This window comes from Lolium rigidum, chromosome 7 (assembly GCF_022539505.1).
Source record: "Lolium rigidum isolate FL_2022 chromosome 7, APGP_CSIRO_Lrig_0.1, whole genome shotgun sequence".
In the NCBI taxonomy this organism is placed as follows: domain Eukaryota; kingdom Viridiplantae; phylum Streptophyta; class Magnoliopsida; order Poales; family Poaceae; genus Lolium; species Lolium rigidum.
The window spans coordinates 296,777,056-296,799,215 of record NC_061514.1 but is presented as its reverse complement, the minus strand read 5'-3'; the positions used below and the strand labels follow the sequence as shown (position 1 = coordinate 296,799,215).

The 22,160-nt window shown below is 43.9% G+C and overlaps 1 protein-coding gene across 1 annotated transcript in view; it reads right to left on the bottom strand.

Annotated features, from left to right (window-relative positions):
- Positions 1 to 14,596: 14,596 nt before the first annotated feature.
- Positions 14,597 to 22,160, bottom strand: part of LOC124673033 (actin-related protein 9-like) — a 10,676-nt gene continuing 3,112 nt past the window's right edge. The window contains exon 6 of the mRNA XM_047209168.1: positions 14,597 to 14,770. Coding sequence (XP_047065124.1) covers positions 14,597 to 14,770 — 174 coding nt within the window. The remainder of the gene's footprint in view (positions 14,771 to 22,160) is intronic.

The following is a 22,160-nucleotide window of genomic DNA, read 5'->3' as shown; positions in this document are numbered from 1 at the left end:
AATCCCTGGTGTTGCGCCGCACTACATTCCTCCACCAACAACCTTCACGTGGCCCTTGACTCCTACTGGTTCGATAACCTTGGTTTCTTTCTGAGGGAAAACTTGCTGCTATGCGCATCACACCTTCCTCTTGGGGTTCCCAACGGACGTGTGCTTCACGCGCCATCACATCTCGACGCGTGGCAAATGAACTGTTGTCACGTGGACATTGGGGACCACATGCAGGAACACAGGTGGAAGTAGGGATGGCAATGGGTACCCATTACCCGCGTACCCGCTGGGTAAAAACCCAATAGTAGTACATGTATGGAACAAAATATTACCCGTGGGTTTGTAAAATGAGGAAATATCATACATATCCGGTAGAGCGGGTACGAGTATGGGATTGTAAAACCCATACCCGTGTACTCATTTACCCATCTAAATTTGACAAGTGGGCGACCCACTTGTGCTCTACCTGTCCCCTGGTCCCCTCTCAACCTCACCAATGCATAGGAACCCTAGGTAGAGGCCAAACATGGCCATGGCAATGCCATGCCGGCCACCTTGCATGCACACATGCTTCTCTCCCTCTCTCTCAACCTTAGCACCTGCCACCATGCCCCCTGCTCCCTCACACCCTACCGAGCAGGCCTACTTCAGCCCTGGTCGGTGAACGACACGGCATCGCCGGGAACGGGACGTGCCCACGACGTCCAGGACGCGCCAGGGTGCGCATCGGCACGCCCTGGATGCCGCAGAGCGACGACGCATGCCATCGACCCGGGCCCCCTCTCGCCCTCTCCCTTCTCCAGCGAGCTCCACTGGACGACATCCGCCCGCCAGACAAGCTCCCCTGCTCGCGCGCGTGCTGTCGCCGGCGACATCATCGCCGCCCTTCTGCCACGGCCTCGCACGCGCCCGACACGGTTAGACCTCGCCTAGCTTCGCCAACATGCTCCCTAGAACCGCCTGGAGACCAGGACGCTGTTGCGCACGTCGTCTTGCCCTCTCGCGCCCTGGAACGCCATCGCGGCCGTCGACCTTGCCGCACCCCACGGTCACCTCGCGCCACTATAAAAGGGGCACGCCCCTGGACAAATTGAGCACGCCATTGCCTTCCCCACTCACCTCTGAGCCTCCTCGAACCCTCTCCCATCCACATTGCTGCCGGAGCTGCTCCAATTGCATCGACGACTGCCGCGCCAGTACCTCCGCGACAACGACGATTGGCACCACCCCAGCTTCCCCCGTGACCACCGTTCGCTTCCTCGTCCATGACAACGCCGCCGTGCACCCTCGCCGAGCCTCGCCGGAGCCCAGGTTGGCCGTCGACCCCCACCACCGCCGCGACCAGGGTAGGGTCTCGTCGGAGATGACGACGACCCAGAACCGCTCGATCGCCTCTTAATCCAACGGTCCACCTCATCCCGTACCGCTTCGGGTTTTAAAACCCGCTGACAGGTGGATCCCACCGTCAGACGGCCCGCGGCGCATGAAGCGTGAAGCTGGGCCGGCCCACTTCTCTCTCTCCCTCGCTGGCCCGTTAATTTTCCCGCCAGAGCCCAAAGATTTGAATTGGTTTAACTCATTTTAGTTCAAATTCAAATACTGGTGCTTTGCTAAAATTGAAATAAAACAAAATCTACCCCACCATTTTGGACCAACTTTATATTGTTAGAAAGCCTATGAAATGCTTGATCCAACCACACTGGTCTCACATTTAAATTCTTTGTAGAATAAATGTGACAAAAATAACAAGTCAGAGACTTTTGCACATTCAATTAATTGTTAAAAATCAACCAAAAATGCTTTTGAGTTGATTTCAACTCTCATAGCTCACATTTCACTTACACTAATTGGTTCTGCAAAAATATGGTGTGGTTACTTTGAGTGATCATGGCCTAGTTTAAAGAAAGGACTATATGGCTATTGTAGTCAAATGATATTGTCCAAAACTATTATGTAAATCATATGAAGTGTTTTGCTTCATTTAAATCTTGTCCCAAGTACTTTCATATGAAGTTGTGACCCTGGTATAAATACTCTCACATGAAATTACTTGGGATATTAAATCAGAATTTGATATTGTTAAATAGTATGAGGTATTCTACCTCATTTAAATTATTTTTCCCCAAATGATGATGATGAATGGTTGACCTTGGTCAACATAGATTCATATATGATTGTTGGAGGAAATTAAAACTTAATAAGATTCAATGAGAGGAAATTATTTCCTCAAGGAACTAAATGGAACTATCATTTACATATGTAATGAGAGGAAATTATTTCTCCAAGAATTGAATAGAAACATTAATCAATATTTATAATGAGAGGAAATTATTTTTCTTAAGAATAAAACCATATATATCAACCAACATGCTGGCAATGTGATGATGCTAGAATAGCTTGTGTGATTCATGTGTGTGCTTAGCCTAGTACTTGAGCTTGTTTGGTGATTGGATACGTCGAATTTATTTTTAGACGCTAGTACCGAGGAGTACCAAGAGGAGGAGGAGATCTACTACCAGGAGGAGGAAAACCACTTTGACCAGTACACCAACCAAGGCAAGCTAATATTCTTGCAAAGTGCAAAGCTCTACCAAGAGCAAGGCACACTCATATTTTCTTATGATTCATGAACTCATCCCAAGTTTTACTCTTACAAGTTTTCACTTTGAATATTTAAGTTTCCTTTTATAGTTAACTTTGGTCTAAGTATAGAGTACTACAAGAGTATCGAACTTAGCCTAAAAAGCATTACAAGTTAGTTAGCACCCCTCATGACTAGTTGCTAGTGCTAACCACTAAAATTGACTACTCTAGATGGGAACATGTGAAATGAAATGACTTTGAAAAGTTTTGAAGGTGAATATGACTTGAAGGACATGATGAACTTGATAAAAACTGATGGTGTGGTCGTATGCGATACCATTCCAATTCTTAGTACCCCCACAATACCTGATTATGGGTAGGGCTTAGCTGGAAGTTTATGTGTCTTAGTATGGGTTCCCTCTAAACAAGCGTCATAGGGGTTATGCCGAGGCTGCCTCCGTTGAAAGTGAATTGATGTGAAATGACGTGAATGAGGTGAATTGTCCGGCCCAAGCCCTGTGCAGTTCCTGTGCGACGGTTTGTCTTCACTGGGAGGCCAAGCTCATGGGGAGAGGTGCCTATACTAGGATATGTAAGTGAAAGGTTAGGGTTGATGATCCGCATACTGAGTTATGATTATTCAGGGTTATTCCTGATGGATGTAATCAAATGTTGTGGCACAAGTGTGCAACCTCTGCAGAGTGTAAATCTATTCGAATAGCCGTGTCCACGGTTACGGACTATTGGAAAGGCCATATTGTTCCGTCATCAGACCATTTTCAAAAATGTGACATATGACTTGTGACTTGAAATTGAATGGTGACTTTGACTTGAATCACAATAGAGTTGAGGGAATGACACTAATGTTTCCACTTGAGTTAGTTAGCATTTGAAGAGTCTTTTGCTAAATGTTTATAAACTAAAATTGGCTTTATGCAAATAAACCTAGAGCTTAGTATCCCCTTAATAAAATTGACAGTACTTACATTAGTATTAGTTTGCGAGTACTTTAAAAGTACTCATGGCTGTGTCCCTGGCTATTCAAATGGCCAGACTATGAAGAGGAGCAGCAGTATCAAGATGATGGACAGCAGGACGTCTACGACAACTAGGACTACTCCTGACGTCAAGAGTTGGCCTGTGGATTCGCTAGTCCACTACTACTTTGCTTCCGCTATTTGTGATGTTCGTTGATCAATAGGTCAACTATTGTTGTAATATTGGATCATGTGATCTACTTTTGTAAGACGATTATGGGTTGTAATGAATGATGACTTATGATATTCAATTGTTATGTCTCGCAACAACAATCTTCCTGGGATTGCGATGTATGGCATAATAGGCATCCGGACTTAAAAATCCGGGTGTTGACATCCCTCCTCTCTACCCACCATGCTCGCTTGCATCGGGGTCTTCATCTAGTCTTTTAAACCATCAGAAACTTCCCATTTTCTTCAAAGGATAACACAGTGACATTCATTTACATGATCCCCTGCTGTGGATATCTCTATTTTTATCAAAGCCAACAAGAAATAGAAATTTATCATTACTCAGTTGAGTTCAAAACAAAGCTGGGGTACCATAAGGGATTACTCATCACTTGGTAGTAACCAAGTGATGCAGTGAAGAGAGAGGCCAAGCCTGAGCTAGTCAATCCAGTAGAGATGGATATGCATAAGTAAGCAAGAACACATAGCCTATCCAAGTTAACCAGATAAAACCAACCTTGACAGCCAACTTAATAACCTAGCATCACCTAGTCTTTTAAACCATCAGAAACTTCCCATTTTCTTCAAAGGATACCACAGTAACATTCATTTACATGATTCCCTACTGTGAATATCTCTATTTTCACCAATTATCAACTATGAGATGCAACCAGTGGCAGTAGCAAGAGCTAATGAGGTCACAACACAAGCAATCACACCAGTGAACCACTGGTGAGGTTACATCAACCATAAATTCATCCAAGCCAACAAGAATTAGAAATTTATCATTACTCAGTTGAGTTCAAAACAAAGCTAGGGTACCCAACACTAGTTGGCTTCCATCCAAGCTTCAATAACACATCAAAGGAATCATTACTGCATAAGGAGTTCATCCAATTATCTGACATCAATAAAGAAAACCTTTTCAGATAATTGAATTAGGCAACAACAATCATACCAGGATGCTATGGAAGCATCAAGGCACATCACCAAAACCCTCCAGCATGCTTTTACAAGCATGAGCGGTCACCAATACATGGTGAGAAGCTACAGAGACATAGCAATGGCATAGGACATTAAGTAAAAGGCATGATCAATGAGCCAGTAAGTAAATCACTAGCACATGATGATCATTTGACCATTTAGAGCATGCACACACAAGCAATAGCAACAGTAGTTCACCAGGACAATGACAACAACAATGACAGCAAGCTAGGATAGATAGATAGATTGCATCCAGTAGCACATCAACAACGAACGACGCAGCGGTAGCACGATGAACGGCAACAGCAACACAACCAGAGAAGCACACGAGCATTTCGTCGAGCACCTTGTGCTTGCGCGGGAGAGGAATTAAGAGGGAGGGGAGGGGAGGGGAGAGAGTTCACCGACGGCAGGGTGGAGGAGGAGGTTGACGATGACGGCATGGGTGGAGGAGGAGGAGGACGTGGCGGCTCCTCCACCTTGACGCGACGCCGGCCCCTCCTCCACCTTGATTCGGCGGCCCCTCCTCGCCGTAGCGGCAGCTTGTGCTGCAGGTGGCGGGGATGGGAGGAGTGTGGCGGCATGCGGCCCTCGCGGAGGAAGGCGGCAGCGACGGCGATGGCGACGGCGATGCCAACGCTCACCATGGCGGCGCGCGGCGGTAGGGATCGGAGGAGAGGGGAGAGGTGTATGTGCGCGCGGAGGTGAACGGGCGTGGGGGAGGGTACGGGGCATGATGTAAGTTCCACTATTTCTGCGGCGCACCATAACAAGTGCGCCACTGAACAAGTTATTTCTGTGGCGCACCACAACAAGTGCGCCACTGAACAAGATATTTCTGTGGCGCACCCCGCCTGTGCGCCACAGAAATAGTGGAATCTATGATGCGCCTGTGCGCCACAGAAATAGTGGAATCTATGATTAGGGGTGGCAGGGTGTGGGCCCCATCTTGTTTCTGTGGCGCACTTATTATTGCTGCACCACAAAAATAAGCTATTTTTGTGGCGCACCGAGCGAGGTGCGCCACAAAAGAACTTTCTGTGGCGCATATTCGGCCAGTGCGCCACAAAAATAAGATCTCACCTGCTTTTCCTACTAGTGTTTTCTCCGTTAAAATAGCATATGTAATACCAGAATGAAGTCTTAAAAAATTTAACAGTGCGGAAAATACAGCATGATTTTGTACAGCATTGTGAACTGCAGGAACCAAGTAAAAGAAATAAAGAGCTTTCAGCAATTTCAACCCATGATTTGATCTGAGAATTTAGAAGAATAATTTGACAAAGAGAGTCAGGTCCTGAACTCTACCGCATTCAGAAAAATAATTTGACGAGGCCAAGAAACTAGACTGTCGGAGTGCATTCAGTCATGCATCATAGAAGCAGTCGAGGGTGGCTTGGTACAAACACCAGGGCCCATCAACATTAGCGAGTGGAAAAAAGTCTGCTAGACAAACAGGAGGGTGGGTAAGTATTGTATTCTAAATTATTCCCCACCTAGAAAATATTACTGAGCTTTAACTTTACATTTCAGCTATTCTTGCGGGTCATACACCCTAAAATACATGTTGTCTTGGGACGGGGATAAGAATATAAGATGACCGGTGGTTTCACACAGGTGAGCAAAACAATTACTGTATTTCATTTCCTACCCTTGTACTTACTATGCCTAAATCCCTGTGCTAACATATGCATTGCTATCACATTCATTAAACTGTTTCAGATAACTTCATGTACAACAGAGATGTAATCTATCTAAATTTGAAGAGCACACTGATCATGAGACAAGTTTAACATGCAGAAATATCTGTTTCAGACAACTTCATCCACTAGTGCTTTATTTTGATCAAGTATCATCTGGCATAGCCCTTTCTATTCATGAGTAATAGAGTAGCTGGGACTAAGATAAGAGAATGCAGCAGTGAGTTACAAATCTGCTGTTCAGGAATCATTTACTGCAGGTCTACAGCTGGGACTAACATCCTGCATTTTCAGAAAAACAAACTGTGTCAACAATTATCGTTTGAACTGACCTCATCAGCAAAATGGTTCATACAACAAAATTACTTATTTGGGTTTTAAAATACTTCATGGATCCTGGTTTGCTTGTTACCTAGAGTGGGTTATTCTGCAGTTTTCTGTAGTATGTGGAGACGCTGATGTCATTTTGACCATGTCTCTTGGCATACTTCCACGGTGAGCGATATGAAAATTTGATATGTGATGTAATTTTGACATAGACAATTAGACATACAACTATCTTCCATATAACTCTTGATGCTAACTCATAAGAACATGGTTTCACAAATACAAAAAGTAGAAAGGAGGCTCGGTGCATGCTGGATTCTTTTTGTGTGTGTTTGGATAGCTTATCTTCAACATCGTCCATCGGTAATTGCACATTTACACATCAAATGCTAATAGGTGTCACTGTGTCAGCTAGTGTTGGTTCTTAAGGCAGTAGAAATTCAGTATTAGCTTTTGAACTTAGTGAAGAACAGCTGAAAAATGAGTTGGGCAGGTTGCATTCCAACAATGTGCTGAAAAATGAGCTGGACAGGTTAATGCATTCTAGCAATTCAGTATTAGCTTTTGAACTTACTGAAGCAACGAAGACACAGAGTGGAAGAAAAATCATACATGCCAATATTATTAGTATCCCAAATGCTGAAACGCTCTCCAAGATGATGAAAAAAAGGCACTATAATAATGCGCAGGCTAATTCTGCTTCTTAGCCTAACCTAGCATGTAAAGCATAGTTGAATTTGGTTTTCCGGATATTACACAAGACGCAATGAATGTGCTCCTGGATTGAGCTTCATTAGCAGATGGAATTAGTAACTGTTTGAGCTTTAATAAGTGCAACAGAAATTAATGGAGAATCCGCACATGCCTTTGAACCTACTACTGAATACTACCTAGACATCAAGCAAAGGAAACAGATCTGAACAAGTATGCAAATACAAAGAGTGGTATATTATAAGCAACTATAAAGTCAATGAATTTCAGTGAGACAATATAAGCAACAGATGCGAACCAGTATGATATTTTGCGGAGGGGCAATAAAATGAAGTCAATGAATTGCAGTGTATTACAGAATGTGCAACGACTAATCATAGTATCTGAAGTTGCTTTGCCTTTTTGTGATATGGTAGATCTAGCTCATCACTAATTTTGAGTACAATTTTTTTCCTAAACTACAAAGCTAACTATAACTGTTGCTAACAGATACTATACAGCTGACTGGCGAAAATTAAAACTCTGTACGAGCACATCCTCTGAAAAAGAAAAAAAGCATTGACTCGATCTAGAATAGGCAGCTACTCTGTTTCTGCTACAACTAGCGCTAAAGATCGAAGCAAGCAACTTGTTAGCCAGGGTAAACAATCAAGGAGGACTTGATGCTGCATAGTACTTCCAATTTTGATAATTCCTTCTATAAATTCATGTTCGAATGAGTGCATTGAAACAGGGTACTGCATGTGCAAGCTCCAGAGCCCCAATTGTGAGGACTGAGGAGTGGAATGGACAGATAAGGGGATCCACTCAATGTGCCATGATGGACACTCTAAACAGATGAGGTAATGTTCACTGGTGAGATGGCAAATAGGAGTGTCGGGCTTGGAAGAGAAGGTTAAGGACATACAGCAACCTTGATCTCCGTTGAGGGAGATAAGGCAGCTGTAGACACCGACCTCTACATCGCCGAGAGCATGGAGACGAGGCGAGGCGGGACGCGGCGGAGTCGGAGGTGGGCTCGTTGAGGACCAAACAGGCTCGGGTCAAGGTGCCGCACCGCGCGGCAGCCGGGCAGCACGGTGCCGGAGAGGGCGGACGGAAAGGGGATTTTTTGCAGGGGTTAGGGATGATGGTGGTGCGCGAGCGCGGACGGGCGGCGAAGCATTATGCCGGCGGGGAGGGGGTGGCGGTGGCGGTGGGAGGGGACAAGAGGGTGCCGGTATCAGGGCGGTGACAGGGCGGCGGCCATATCCATGGCGCGAGCGCAACGGGATAGAGCGGCGACGCGGGGATGTCATCTAAAGGCAAATCTATTCTATTATATACTAAAAGCAAAATACAGAGATTTATAATAGAGACACTATGTTAATCCACATCATCCTAATTATTATTTTTAATGATTAGATTTAAAATTTGTGGTTAGGATTTAATAAGAGCCTAATAATTACGTAACTATATAATGTTGTTTGACACGTTTAACTATGTATACAAAAGAAAAGTACCGCACCATGTAGGACTAGATAAGATGCAAGGAGACTTGATATTTTTGGTAAAATTGCACATCGTATCTTCCTAGGACTCCACCCGTGTCTGATAAAAAAAAAAGAGTTGCATGATGGTTATTTCGTGTCTGATTAAAAAAGACTGCGTGGTTCTCGGGCGCTCGATCAAAAATATTCTGTGATCCTTGCCATAATCCAGTGTACAACCACGACTACTCACCTTTAACGTGTTTTATAACAATTTGTTCTCTATCCAAAAATGATTTAAAAAGTATATGTACTACTATATAAGTCTGGCCATTTGCCGATGTCGCGGCCATGATGCAAGAAAAAGATTACTCTTTGTAAAAAGAATTTCCTAAAATTTTCATCACCTTATCCGCAACACTTCTTGGTTTTTCTTTAAAAAACTCGATCATGTGATCGGTTTGGCACGATTTATGTTGAGGTAATCACGTCTCGAAACGTGGACATGGTAATTAAGCGATAACATAGATGTGTCCTCTAAAACCCGACCGTGTATAGCTTTTCCTCTGGACCATGGTAGGTATTAATGAAAAAAAAAGTTCTCAATACGCCATAAGAAGTCTGGCTATTTGCCGATGCCGCAGCCGTGATGCAAAAGACAATTCTTTTAATCTTCGTAAAAAAAAATCTCAAAATTTCTGGCACCTTATCCTTGACGTTGCTTGTATTTAATAAAATATTGATTATGTAACCAGTTTGACAAAGATTTATGTTAAGATGGCCACATCTCGACATGTACTCGGTAATTAAGAGATCCACGTCAACACATACATCCATAGGACCGTAAAAATAAATGGTGCGTCTTCTAAAAACCATCCGTGTATAGCTTTTCCTTGCGGGATCATTGTATTTGTTCAAGAATTTTTTCTCTTAATATGCCATAGGATTTGGCTGTGATTTATCGTGGAGAACACAAGCCATAAATCATCTACCTCTAAGTCACGGGATCATGTTCTAAGAGATTTTCCTGTAAAAATATCAATCATGCAAGTTCTCAAAGAGGTTAGAGACCCCCCCGCCAAAAATGGGAACCTGAGATATTCGAGCGCACAATGTCCATAGCTACGTCTCTCATAAATTCATTAGGACGAAGCTCATTTGATAGATCAAAAACAAAGGCGAACAAAAACTTTCGTGCTGAATCTACATTGTCCCCTCATATCTTATATTCTTCTGTTTCACCAGAAAAACATAGGCACAAAATCAAATCTCCGAAGATTAGACTAACCGTCTGAGTTTTTCAGGCGGTTAGAGACACCAACCTAAAGATGGGAACCTAAGAACTTTGACTTAAGAATATCTTTATCAATTGCATTTGATATCGGTCGTTCATAACCACATATAAAAGTTAGTACTGTCAACCAAAAAGTAGAAATCAACTGCAAGAGGTGCACGGAGAATAGTTTCAAAATGACAATTGGAGAGAAAGTCGTTGCCACTATAGAAGTATCCATGTGATTGATGTGATAGCAAGTCATCATGAGGTCTCAACTATGGTATTGACAATGTACGTCTATTGGCATTATGAACAAAGTAGTTTCAAAATGATTTTGGAGAATATTTGCTCATAGGAAAGTTTTCTATTGAGAGTGTTCGCTGCATCAGGATAAATCTTAAGAATGATCTCTACGGATCACACATGTACTAAAATTAAAAGCTCTCTTTAGGTGTAAATTTTAAAATGATAATACACTTTTTGTCACATACAAATTTGAAATATTTAAGAGTTTTTGTGGTGCCATGGACATATGATTGGAAATAAAGTTCTTAAAGTTTTGTTTGACTTTTGCTCAAGCTAGCAGCGCCCAACCCCAGCGCCCAACCGCCGCCGGTCGCCTCCTCCCTACCGCCGCTGCCGCCGGCCCTTGCCACGGTGGCGGTGGGCCCCGTCCCCAAAGGGAGGCGGGGGTCCTCTGGTCGCTACGAGCGGCGGAGATCGGAAGCCGGGGCGGCGGCTCCGGGCTGGTGGTGGTGGCGGCGCTCGCCGGTGCGGCTGCTTGGGCGGCGCAGCGCAGCGCAAGGGCGGCTGGGAGCAGCGGACTGCGGCGGCGCGGGTCTGGCGCGGATGCAGGTGGCGGCGGGCGGGGCGGCCCATCCGGGCCTGATCTGGGCCAAGATGGGCGGCGCCGCGGAGTGTGGCGTTGGGGTGCTGTGCACGGCCAGCCGATCTCCAGAGCCATTCTGCCTGGCCGCTTGCTACGCCTTCTATGGCCTGCTGTGACGACGGCCTATGCCGATTTGTTCGGGCGACCATGGGCAGCGCTGTCGGTTCTTCTCTAAAGTCGCCATGGGCTTGGCGGCGTCGACTTAGCGAGGCGACTGAACCTCCTTCGTCGTCGTCGGGCGGCGGATGGCGGCGTGGGGCCGTTTCTTCCGCGTCGAGGAAATAAAGGTGGCGGTTCTAGGATTCTTCTCGCACCAAGTTTGAAGATCTATCGGATGTTGTTCGCACCAGTCTGGGTGGATTGACGTGTTCCGGAAGGCCCTGTCGGCGAAATTCATTGTGCGAGTAATGCCTGAAGATTGCTGGATTGGGTGGTTTCGGTCGTGCGCACCCATGTTTTTATCTGGCCGTTTGGTTTCAGAGGGAGCGCTTCGAAGCTCGGCTGGCTGTTAATATCATGGAGTTCGTTTTCTTTCCATGGTGCTAGCGAGAGAAGGTCATCAAGCCGAGATCGGTGGAACAGCCTATGATGGTCGGATCTTGGTGGTGAGGTGGAGTTGGCTTGGTGCTTCGTGACTTGAAACATCGACCGGTATGTGGGGGCGGCTGCACAAGAGAAGTTCAGAGTCTTATCTTTCAGGGTGAAAATCCAAGGTCTGGCCTTAATTGGTTGTGCCTGGCAATGTTCTTGTTGAAAGCATTGTTTTGAGAGAGATGACTTTCTTCAGGGTGAAAACCTAAGATCTATGATCAGGCGACGACAGCGTTTGTGCACTGTTTCCTTCTTGGAGGCGTCGCTTATGGAGAAGCTGATCTTCTGGTGTTGTCTTGGTGGTGTCAGTGTTGTTGTTTCAAGTTATGAATCTCTGTAGCGGGACCTTTCTTTTTGTAATTCTTTTCTCTCGTTTGGCTGTGTGCATCCTTTATGCCATTAGGGTATGATGTTGTTGCAGAGGCTGGGTGTAATTGGTATCTCAATGATATTAATATATGCTCTTTATCGAAAAAAGATATGTGAGTTAGATAATTGTCCTAAGTAATTGGGGCATAATTATGATGCCACCAAGGAATGTACATGTGAGTAAGGTCTACATAAACAAAAAAAACTTGACATGCCTTTTTTTTTTGGAAATATTGCAGTTATTATTATGTAAAAAATTAAATTTGTTCTAACAATTTTTCAAATAGGTATTATTTTACTTATTATTTTTAACAAGTTTAGGGGTTATATAACTATGTTCAATATGCTAAAGATGATGCCCTCGCACTTGCGAGGGCCCGCTTGCTAGTTAGTTTAAAAAAGAGCAATTTGCATCCCAAGTCCCAATAGTTGCATCGGATGTGCATTCTCATATTGTTGCAAAATGGGGTAGCACAGTCCCAATAGTTGCAAATATGTGCATTTCTAGTCCAAACCTACCAGAGCATGACATGTGGCGCTAGCAGGCTGCTTTGTTGGATTAGAGTGTTTGCAGATAACCCCTTCAATTTCCTTTTTAGCGGAAAAGTGGGCCTGTGCAGACACAAGCCTGGCATTTTTATGAAATGATCCTCCTGGACCCGCTCTTTAATTGGCTTCCTCCGCGTATCTCTTCTTTGTGAATCTTTTGAAGCTTCTTGTTATCTTCTATCAGGTTCTGTACTACATTTTCTAGCTTAGCACATCTATGCTTGAACACACAAGTAGTTCTGCACATGCTTGTTTCCTCCTCCAATCTTGCTGCCCACTTTTTGTTTCGTTGCCCAATTGGAACATTTCTTACGGTGCCCTAACAAAAAAATGAAAATTGGGTCAATTTAGCTAAAGAACAGTGGACAGAGCGGATAGATAGAGCATGGTCGAAATTGAGCAAAGAGCATGCGCAAATGGGAAATGCATGAGCTAAAGATGGAGGAGGAAGCTCACAGTTGCTGGGTCGTGGACAACCTCGGCGGTGACAACCCACTCCTCGTCGCCAACGACGCTATGCGCACCATCACCAAGGGGTGTCGCCATCCGCCTACCACAAGCCCCAGACGCGCCGCCGCTCCTTCCTCCAGCTCCGCCGCACGCCATCCACCTCGCTCGTCGTGCGCCGCCGTAATTTGGTCGCCGTTAGGGGAGCTAGGGTTAGGGATAGGGGAATTTGGGAACCGCGGGCCGATTCCCTCTCCCTCTCTTTTCTCTCTGACACGTGGGCCCCACTTTCAAAACAAAGAAGCAGAATTGCAAAAGACAATGGGGGGTTACTACAAAATTAACGTGACTGCTTTTCCAGCGTGGCGCGCCACATGTCATGCTCTGGTAGGTTCAGACTAGAAATGCACATATTTGCAACTATTGGGACTGTGCTACCCCATTTTGCAACAATTGGGATGAAAATGCACATCCGTTGCAACTATTGGGATTTGGGATGCAAATTGCTCTTTAAAAAATTGTTCGGAGAGAGTAGACTACTCTCTATTAAAGTAAATAAAATGAATGAAAAATCCCAGTATTTCTAAGTGCTACTGTTTTTTTCCACCGTACTAGCTTGAAGGGTTCATAAATTCCCCAAACCATAGTAAAAGTGCATGTTCATAATTAAAACATAAAATTAAATTTATCTCAAGATCGAACTGAAAAAAGACATGATTATGAACTCCGTAATTCATGTGCCCTTTGGATAACAGATATTGTCCATCAAACCTCAACCTTACAACTGCAAGTACCAAAACACGAGCGTTATCTTCAGAGAGACTCTATATATATGAACAAAAAAACGAATAGCCAATTAGCCTCTCGCGAGTACATATATTATCACATCTAAAAATGTGTGCTTGTTTTCATAGTAAAGTGCATTTCCAATTATTCCAGCGCCCTATCTACTTGCATCATATGAATTTTACATTGCCTTGTAGCAGCACCAGCAAATCTAAGATACCTTTGCGATCGAGACTTATCAGGAATACCTGATGCTCGGGCAATCTCTCTAGTAGTAACCAAAAAGTGGGAACCGAAAAATTCTAACTTTTTTTTGAACACAGGAAGGGGTCTACGACCCCATTGGAGCAATTTCATTAAAGCATTTGTGGTAGGTACAAATTACAGCGAGGACCCTTTTCGTCACTTGCCCTAATTCAGTCTCTCGAAAAACGTTTATTCAGTTGATTTTGCCAGTCGCACAAATAGAAATCGTAAAATAAGAACTGAAAAAACGAAGTTAAATTCTCGTGGGAGAATACATCGATGAATACATATAGACGATAGTTGTTGCTTCAGTTGAGCATCAAACTTTACATAATTTGAACTAGGAACTAAAATAACTAAAAGCCACCACCGCACGACCTAATTTTAACCAAAATTTGGCTCCGGGAGACTCTACGCGCGGCGGCGGAGGTGGTGGCAGAGGAAGGCGAGGCGGCAGACGCGTCGAGCTCCTACTCCGAGTCGAGCTCGACGATCTCGAGCTTGACGTGGCGAATGTGTTCCTCCCAGCGCTTCGCCTCGTACTCGCGGACCTGGCGGACGGCGTCGGCCTCCTCCCGGCGCCAGCGTGCTCGCGCCTTCGCCTCGGACACGGTCGCTAAATTCGCAACGTCGGCGTCCTCCTCCTAGTTGTCGTGGCCGCAGTCGCCGGTGGAGAAGATCGTAGACCTTGCCGTTGACGCGTCATCCTCCTCCGATGAGCTATCGTACACCGGAGGGCAAGGGGGCAGCACGACCCGTCGGAGGAGGAGCCCTCGCCGCCGTTCGTCCACTGGCGGGTGCTGCGCTTGCGCGCGCCCTCGGAATGATTCCATTTGCGCCGCTCTACCTCCATGCGGTAAACGCGGGGCCCCGGCGGCGAGTCTCTACCGCCCAAACCACCGCCTCCGTGCGCAAAACGGGGGGCCACAGTGGCGTGTCTCCGCCGCTCAAACCACCGCCTCCCCTCGCGGAGCTTTCGCGGCTAGCCATGGGGAGTTCGAGGTGCGACGAAGCGGCACTGTCGGTGCAGCAATTTCTCGTCGGAGGAGGTGGAGGAAGGCGGCAGAGCGGCGGCCACGGCGGAGAGGAGTAGGGTTTGGAAACCAAACTCCTCTTCATGGCCCGTTTTAATACGGGGCAGGCCTCGCGTTTCTCAGGCCCCTGGACTGAGTTTACGAGCCAGACCACGAGTTTAGGCTTTCGTGTGAGCCACTTTCAACCTGAACCCGTAAACTCGTCCAAAAAATACGATTTCAACGGGTTATTCAGTTACTGTTAGAGTTGTTCTTATATATGGTGCTCAGTTATCAGGCCATGAAGAGGAGTTCTTATTCCGCTAATAGTTCACTAATCATGTGGATCAGGTCACCATTATATACCGTGAGCAGTTGGTCGCCATTGTTATTGGCAACACTATGTCAACAGAATCAAAACAGAACAGTCCGTAAAGACGAATTTTGCAGGGGCACTTAACTTGCTCAAACGGAAAAACTCAAAACTAATGAAAGTTGCGTACATATCTGAGGATCACGCACGTAAATTGGCAGATTTTTTAGATTTTTTTACAGAGAGATCTGCGCGAATTCGTGACAGACAGCAATTCAGTTTCTGCGCAACAATCCAAATCTAGCATCAAGTTTACCATAGAGACTTTACTTGGCACAAAAACATGATAAGGAGAGGTTGCTACAGTAGTAAACAACTTCCAAGACTCAACAATACAGTAAATAAAATGAAACTTGGGTTATCTTCCAAGAAGTGCTTTTTTTTAACGCATTTCAGCTAGGCGCAGAAAGTGCAAATCAAGTAACATCAAGAGATGAAACATCAACATCATAATTTGTTCTAATAATAGAATCAAAAGGCAACTTCATTCTCTTTCTAGGGAAGTGTTCCATACCTTTCTTGAGAGGAAATTGATACTTAATATTACCTTCCTTCATATCAATAACAGCACCAACAGTTCGAAGAAAAGGTCTTCCCAACACAATAGGACAAGATGCATTGCATTCAATATCCAAGACAACAAAATCAACGGGGACAAGGTTATTGTTAACCGTAATGCGCACATTATCAATCCTCCCCAAAGGTTTCTTTTTAGAATTATCAGCAAGATTAACATCCAAATAACAATTTTTCAATGGTGACAAGTCAAGCATATCATAAATCTTTTTAGGCATAAAAAAAAATACTTGCACCAAGATCGCATAAAGCATTACATTCAAAATCATTGAATTTCATCTTAATGATGGGCTCCCAACCATCTTCTAACTTCCTAGGAATAGAAGCTTCAAGTTTTAATTTCTCTTCCCTAGCTTTAATGAGAGCATTTGTAATATGTTTTGTAAAGACTAAATTTATAGCACTAGCATTAGGACTTCTAGCAAGATTTTGTCAGAACTTTATAACTTCAGTAATATGACAATCATCAAAATCTAAACCATTATGTTCTACAGCAATGGAATCATTGTCACCAATATTTTGAAAAATTTCAGCAGTTTTATCACAAGCAGTTTCAGCAGTTTCAGGCATTTTTGCACGCTTTACACTAGGAGTAGAAACATTGCCAACACCAATTATTTTACCATTGATAGTAGGAGGTGTAGCAACATGTGAAGAATCAACATTACTAGTGGTGGTAATAGTCCAAACTTTAGCTACATTATTTTTAGCAAGTTTTTCTTTTTCTTCTCTATCCCACCTAGCATGCAATTCAGCCAACATTCTAATATTATCATTAATTTGAACTTGGATGGAATTTGTTTTAGCAAACCTAGCATCTTTAACTTCCTCAGGCATAACTTTCAGTTTTAAAAGATCAACATCAAGAGCAAGACTATCAACCTTAGAAGCAAGAACATCAATTTTACCAAGCTTTTCTTCAACAGTTTTGTTAAAAGCAGTTTGTGTACTAATAAATTCTTTAAGCATGACTTCAAGACCAGAGAGTACACTCTTATTATTGTTGTAAGAATTACCATAACCACTACCATTATTAGAAGGATATGGCCTATAGTTGTTGTTACCATAATTATTCCTATAAGCATTGTTGTTGAAATTATTATTCTTAATGAAATTCACATCAACATTTTATTCTTGAGCAACCAATGAAGCTAAAGGAACATTATTAGGATCAATATGAGATCTACCATTTGCAAGCATAGACATAATAGCATCAATCTTATCACCCAAAGAATAGGTTTCTTCAACAGAATTTACCTTCTTACCTTGAGGAGTTCTTTCAGTGTGCCATTCAGAGTAATTGATCATCATATCATCAAGAAGCTTAGTCGCGGCGCCCAAGGTGATGGACATAAAATTACCTCCAGCAGCTGAATCCAATAGGTTCCTCGAGGAAAAATTCAATCCTGCATAAAAGGTTTGGATGATCATCCAAGTAGTCGATCCATGGGTTGGGCAATTCTTTACCAAAGATTTCATTCTCTCCCATGCTTGAGCAACATGTTCATTATCAAATTGTTTAAAATTCATAATGCTACTTCTCAAAGATATAATCTTAGCAGGAGGATAATATTTACTAATAAAAGCATCTTTACACTTAGTCCATGAATCAATACTATTTTTAGGCAAAGAAAGCAACCAATCTTTAGCTCTTCCTCTTAATGAGAAAGGAAACAATTTCAGTTTTATAATATCACCATTTATATCCTTATACTTTTGCATTTCACAAAGTTCAACAAAATTATTAAGATGGGCAGCGAACATCATCGGTACTAACACTAGAAAATTGCTCTCTCATAACAAGATTCGATAAAGCAGGTTTAATTTCATAGAATTCTGCTGTAGTAGCAGGTGGAGCAATAGGAGTACATATAAAATCATTATTATTTGTGCTAGTGAAATCACACAACTTAGTATTATCAGGAGTACCCATTGTAGCAGTAATAAAGTAACTAAGCAAATAGAATAAAGACAAGTAACTAATTTTTTGTGTTTTCGATATAGAGCTAGTAAATAAGACAGAAAGTAAAGTAACTATTTTTTTTGTGTTTTTAGTATAAAGCAAACAAGACAGTAAATAAAATAAAGTAAAGCAAGACAAAAACAAAGTAAAGAGATTGGATGTGGAGACTCCCCTTGCAGCGTGTCTTGATCTCCCCGGCAACGACGCCAGAAAAAGAGCTTGATGCGCGTGATGTACACGTCCGTTGGGAACCCCAAGAGGAAGGTGTGATGCGCACAGCAGCAAGTTTTCCCTAAGAAAGAAACCAAGGTTATCAAACCAGTAGGAGCCAAGAAGCACGTGAAGGTTGTTGGTGGAGGAGTGTAGTGCGGCGCAACACCAGTGAAACCGGCGCCAACGTGGAACCTGCACAACACAATCAAGATACTTTTCCCCAACGTAACGATGAGGTTGTCAATCTCACCGGCTTGCTGAAAACAAAGGATTAAGCGTATCGAGTGGAAGATGGTGTTTGTTTGCAAAGAATAGTAAGAACAATGATTGCAGTAGATTGTATTCAGATGTAAAAGAATGGACCGGGGTCCATAGTTCACTAGTGGTGTCTCTCCAATAAGATAACTAGCATGCTGGGTGAACAAATTACAGGTGGGCAATTGACAAATAAAGATTCAATACATATCAATGATGATTACTATGAGATTTAATCAGGGCATTACGACAAAGTACATAGACCGCTATCCAGCATGCATCTATGCCTAAATAATCCGCCTTCGGGTTAGCATCCGCACCCCCTCCAGTATTAAGTTGTAAACAACAGATAATTGCATTAAGTATGGTGACGTGGGCATTACCCTTCGAGTAACCGACGTTGCCCTATCCCATGTTTCCTGGTTGGAGGCCCATGAAGGCATTTGGAGGCGAAGCGGCCCATCAGGATGGCGCACTAGAAGATTCCTTGACGAGCAAGATGGAGAAGCAGCCGAACAAGGAAGGATTAGATGTAAAACTACTGTAAACCTAGTCGTGCTCGGTTAGACCTCTTGAGACCTGGCCTCCTATATAAAGGCCAGGAGAGGGGCTACCGAGGGACACAATCAATCTTAGCAATCTTAGCCACCAAAAGCTTAGAGCTAGGTCATCGTTAAGCTTAGCATCTCGACGAGATCACAGCCGATCTATTCGGCACCCCATTGTAACCTATTTTCCATCATAATCAAGAATAGACAAGCAGGACGTAAGGGTTTTACCTCATCGAGGGCCCCGAACCTGGGTAAATCGCTCCCCCCGTTTGTCTGTGAACCGATGTCTCGTGTTAGCTTGCAGGATTCCATCAACCCTAAGCCCCTATCGGAGGGCATTGCCGAGGAGCACCCTCGATAATTGGCGCCGTCTGTGGGAACCCTGCTGGCGCAAGATCGGTCATCGGCAGATCCAATCATGTCATCGACGTCTTCATCGGCACCGCCATCACCAACTCTGGGAGGTCCGGTTCGATTCGGCTCCTACGAATTCACCCCGCACAGCGATTCTTCTCGCTCAAACTTCTCGGATCTACAAGGGAACATGGAGATGACCATCGGCAGCATCCACTACAACGTCAACGCAGAAAGAATTCTTCAGTTGCTGGAATCGCCCACCTCTGGATCAACAAGTCCTAGCGCATCATCATCACTCGATCTGTTGGCTGGCCTGACAGAATCGATGAGTTCACCCGCGCCTTCGACTCCCCGTTCGGCGTTGATGTCTACTCACGCTTCTTTTCCTGTAGACAGTGTTGGGCCTCCAAGAGCAGAGGTTTGTAGAACAGCAGCAAGTTTTCCCTTAAGTGGATCACCCAAGGTTTATCGAACTCAGGGAGGAAGAGGTCAAAGATATCCCTCTCAAGCAACCCCGCAACCACAAAGCAAGAAGTCTCTTGTGTCCCCAACACACCTAATAGGTGCACTAGTTCGGCGAAGAGATAGTGAAATACAAGTGGTATGAATGAATATGAGCAGTAGTACGGCGCCAGAAAATAGCTTGCTGGCGTGCAGTTGATGGTAGTAATATTGCGGAAAGTAAACATGCAGTAGAACAGTAAACAAGCAGCGATAACAGTATTTAGGAACAAGGCCTAGGGATTATACTTTCACTAGTGGACACTCTCAACATTGATCACATAATAAATAAGTTCTCTTCCTTTTGTGCTACATATACTCTTGTTTGATAATGAACACCACTAATTGTGTAGGATTACACGAACCCTCAATGCCGGAGTTAACAAGCTCCACAACATTCGATATTCATGTTTAAGTAACCTTAGAGCATAATAGATCTTTGCAAAATAAACCAAGTACTAACATAGCATGCACACTGTCACCATCACACTACGAAGGAGGCATAGATCACATCAATACTATCATAGCGATAATCAACTCCACAATCTACAAGAGATTATGATCATAATCTACGACAAGAACTACACAATGCACACACTGTCACCATTACATCATGCAGGAGGAATAGACTACTTTAATAACATCACATGAGTAGCACATAGATAAATAGTGATACAAAACACATTGCAATCATAAAGGGATATAAATAAGCACTTCACTATGCCATTCATAACAGTGAATAAGTATTGTGTGAAATATAGCCTAAGAGACCCACACGGTGCACACACTGTCACCTTTACACACGTGGGACAAGGAGTCTCCGGAGATCACATAAGTAAAACCCACTTGACTAGCATAATGACATCTAGATTACAAGCATCATCATATGAATCTCAATCATGTAAGGCAGCTCATGAGATTATTGTATTGAAGTACATAGGAGAGAGATGAACCACATAGCTACCGGTACAGCCCCGAGCCTCGATGGAGAACTACTCCCTCCTCATGGGAGACATCAGCGGTGATGAAGATGGCGGTGGTGTTGATGGAGGAGCCTTCCGGGGGCACTTCCCCGTCCCGGCGGCGTGCCGGAACAGAGACTCCTGTCCCCCAGATCTTGGCTTCGCGATGGCGGCGGCTCTGGATCTTTTCTCGTACCGTGGCTTATTCTTATCGGGGTTTTAGGTCAGGGACCTTATATAGGCGAAAGGGCGGAGTCGGAAGGGCTACAGGGGGGCCACACACCAGGCCGGCGAGCCCCCCCCTCTGGCCACGCCGCCATAGTGTGTGGGGCCCCTATGGCCCCCCTCTGGTCCCTCTCGGGTGTTCTGGAAGCTTCCGGTGAAAATAGGGTACTGGGCGTTGATTTCGTCCGATTCCGAGAATATTTCCTTACTAGGATTTCTGAAACCAAAAACAGCAGAAAACGAGAACCGGCACTTCGGCATCTCGTCAATAGGTTAGTTCCGGAAAACGCGTCAAAACGATATAAAGTGTGAACAAAACATGTAGGTATTGTCATAAAACAAGCATGGAACATCAGAAATTATAGATACGTTTGAGACGTATCAGCATCCCCAAGCTTAGTTCCTACTCGTCCTCGAGTAGGTAAACGATAACACAAATAATTTCTGAGGTGACATGCTACCATCATAATCTTGATCAACATTATTGTAAAGCATATGACATGAATGGAGTGATTCAAAGCAATATCTATAATTTGCTAACAAATAGATAACATATAGCAAAACTTTTCATGAATAATACTTTCAAGACAAGCATCAAAAAGTCTTGCATAAGAGTTAACTCATAAAGCAATAAATTCAAAGTAAAGGCATCGAAGCAACACAAAGGAAGATATAAGTTTCAGCAGTTGCTTTCAACTTTCAACATGCATATCTCATGGATAATTGTCAACATAGAGTAATATGATGAATGCAAATAAGCAAGTATGTAAGAATCAATGCACAGTTGACACAAGTGTTTGCTTCTAACATGGGAGGAAATGGGTAAACTGACTCAACATATAGTAAAAGATAGGCCCTTCGCAGAGGGAAGCAGGGATTAAATCATGTGCTAGAGCTTTTCAAGTTTTGAAATCATATAGAGAGAATAAAAGTAAAATTTTGAGAGGTGTTTGTTGTTGTCAACGAATGGTAATGGGTACTCTAACTACCTTATCAACCAGACTTTCAAGAGCGGCTCCCATGAAGGACGCTATCTCTACCAGCA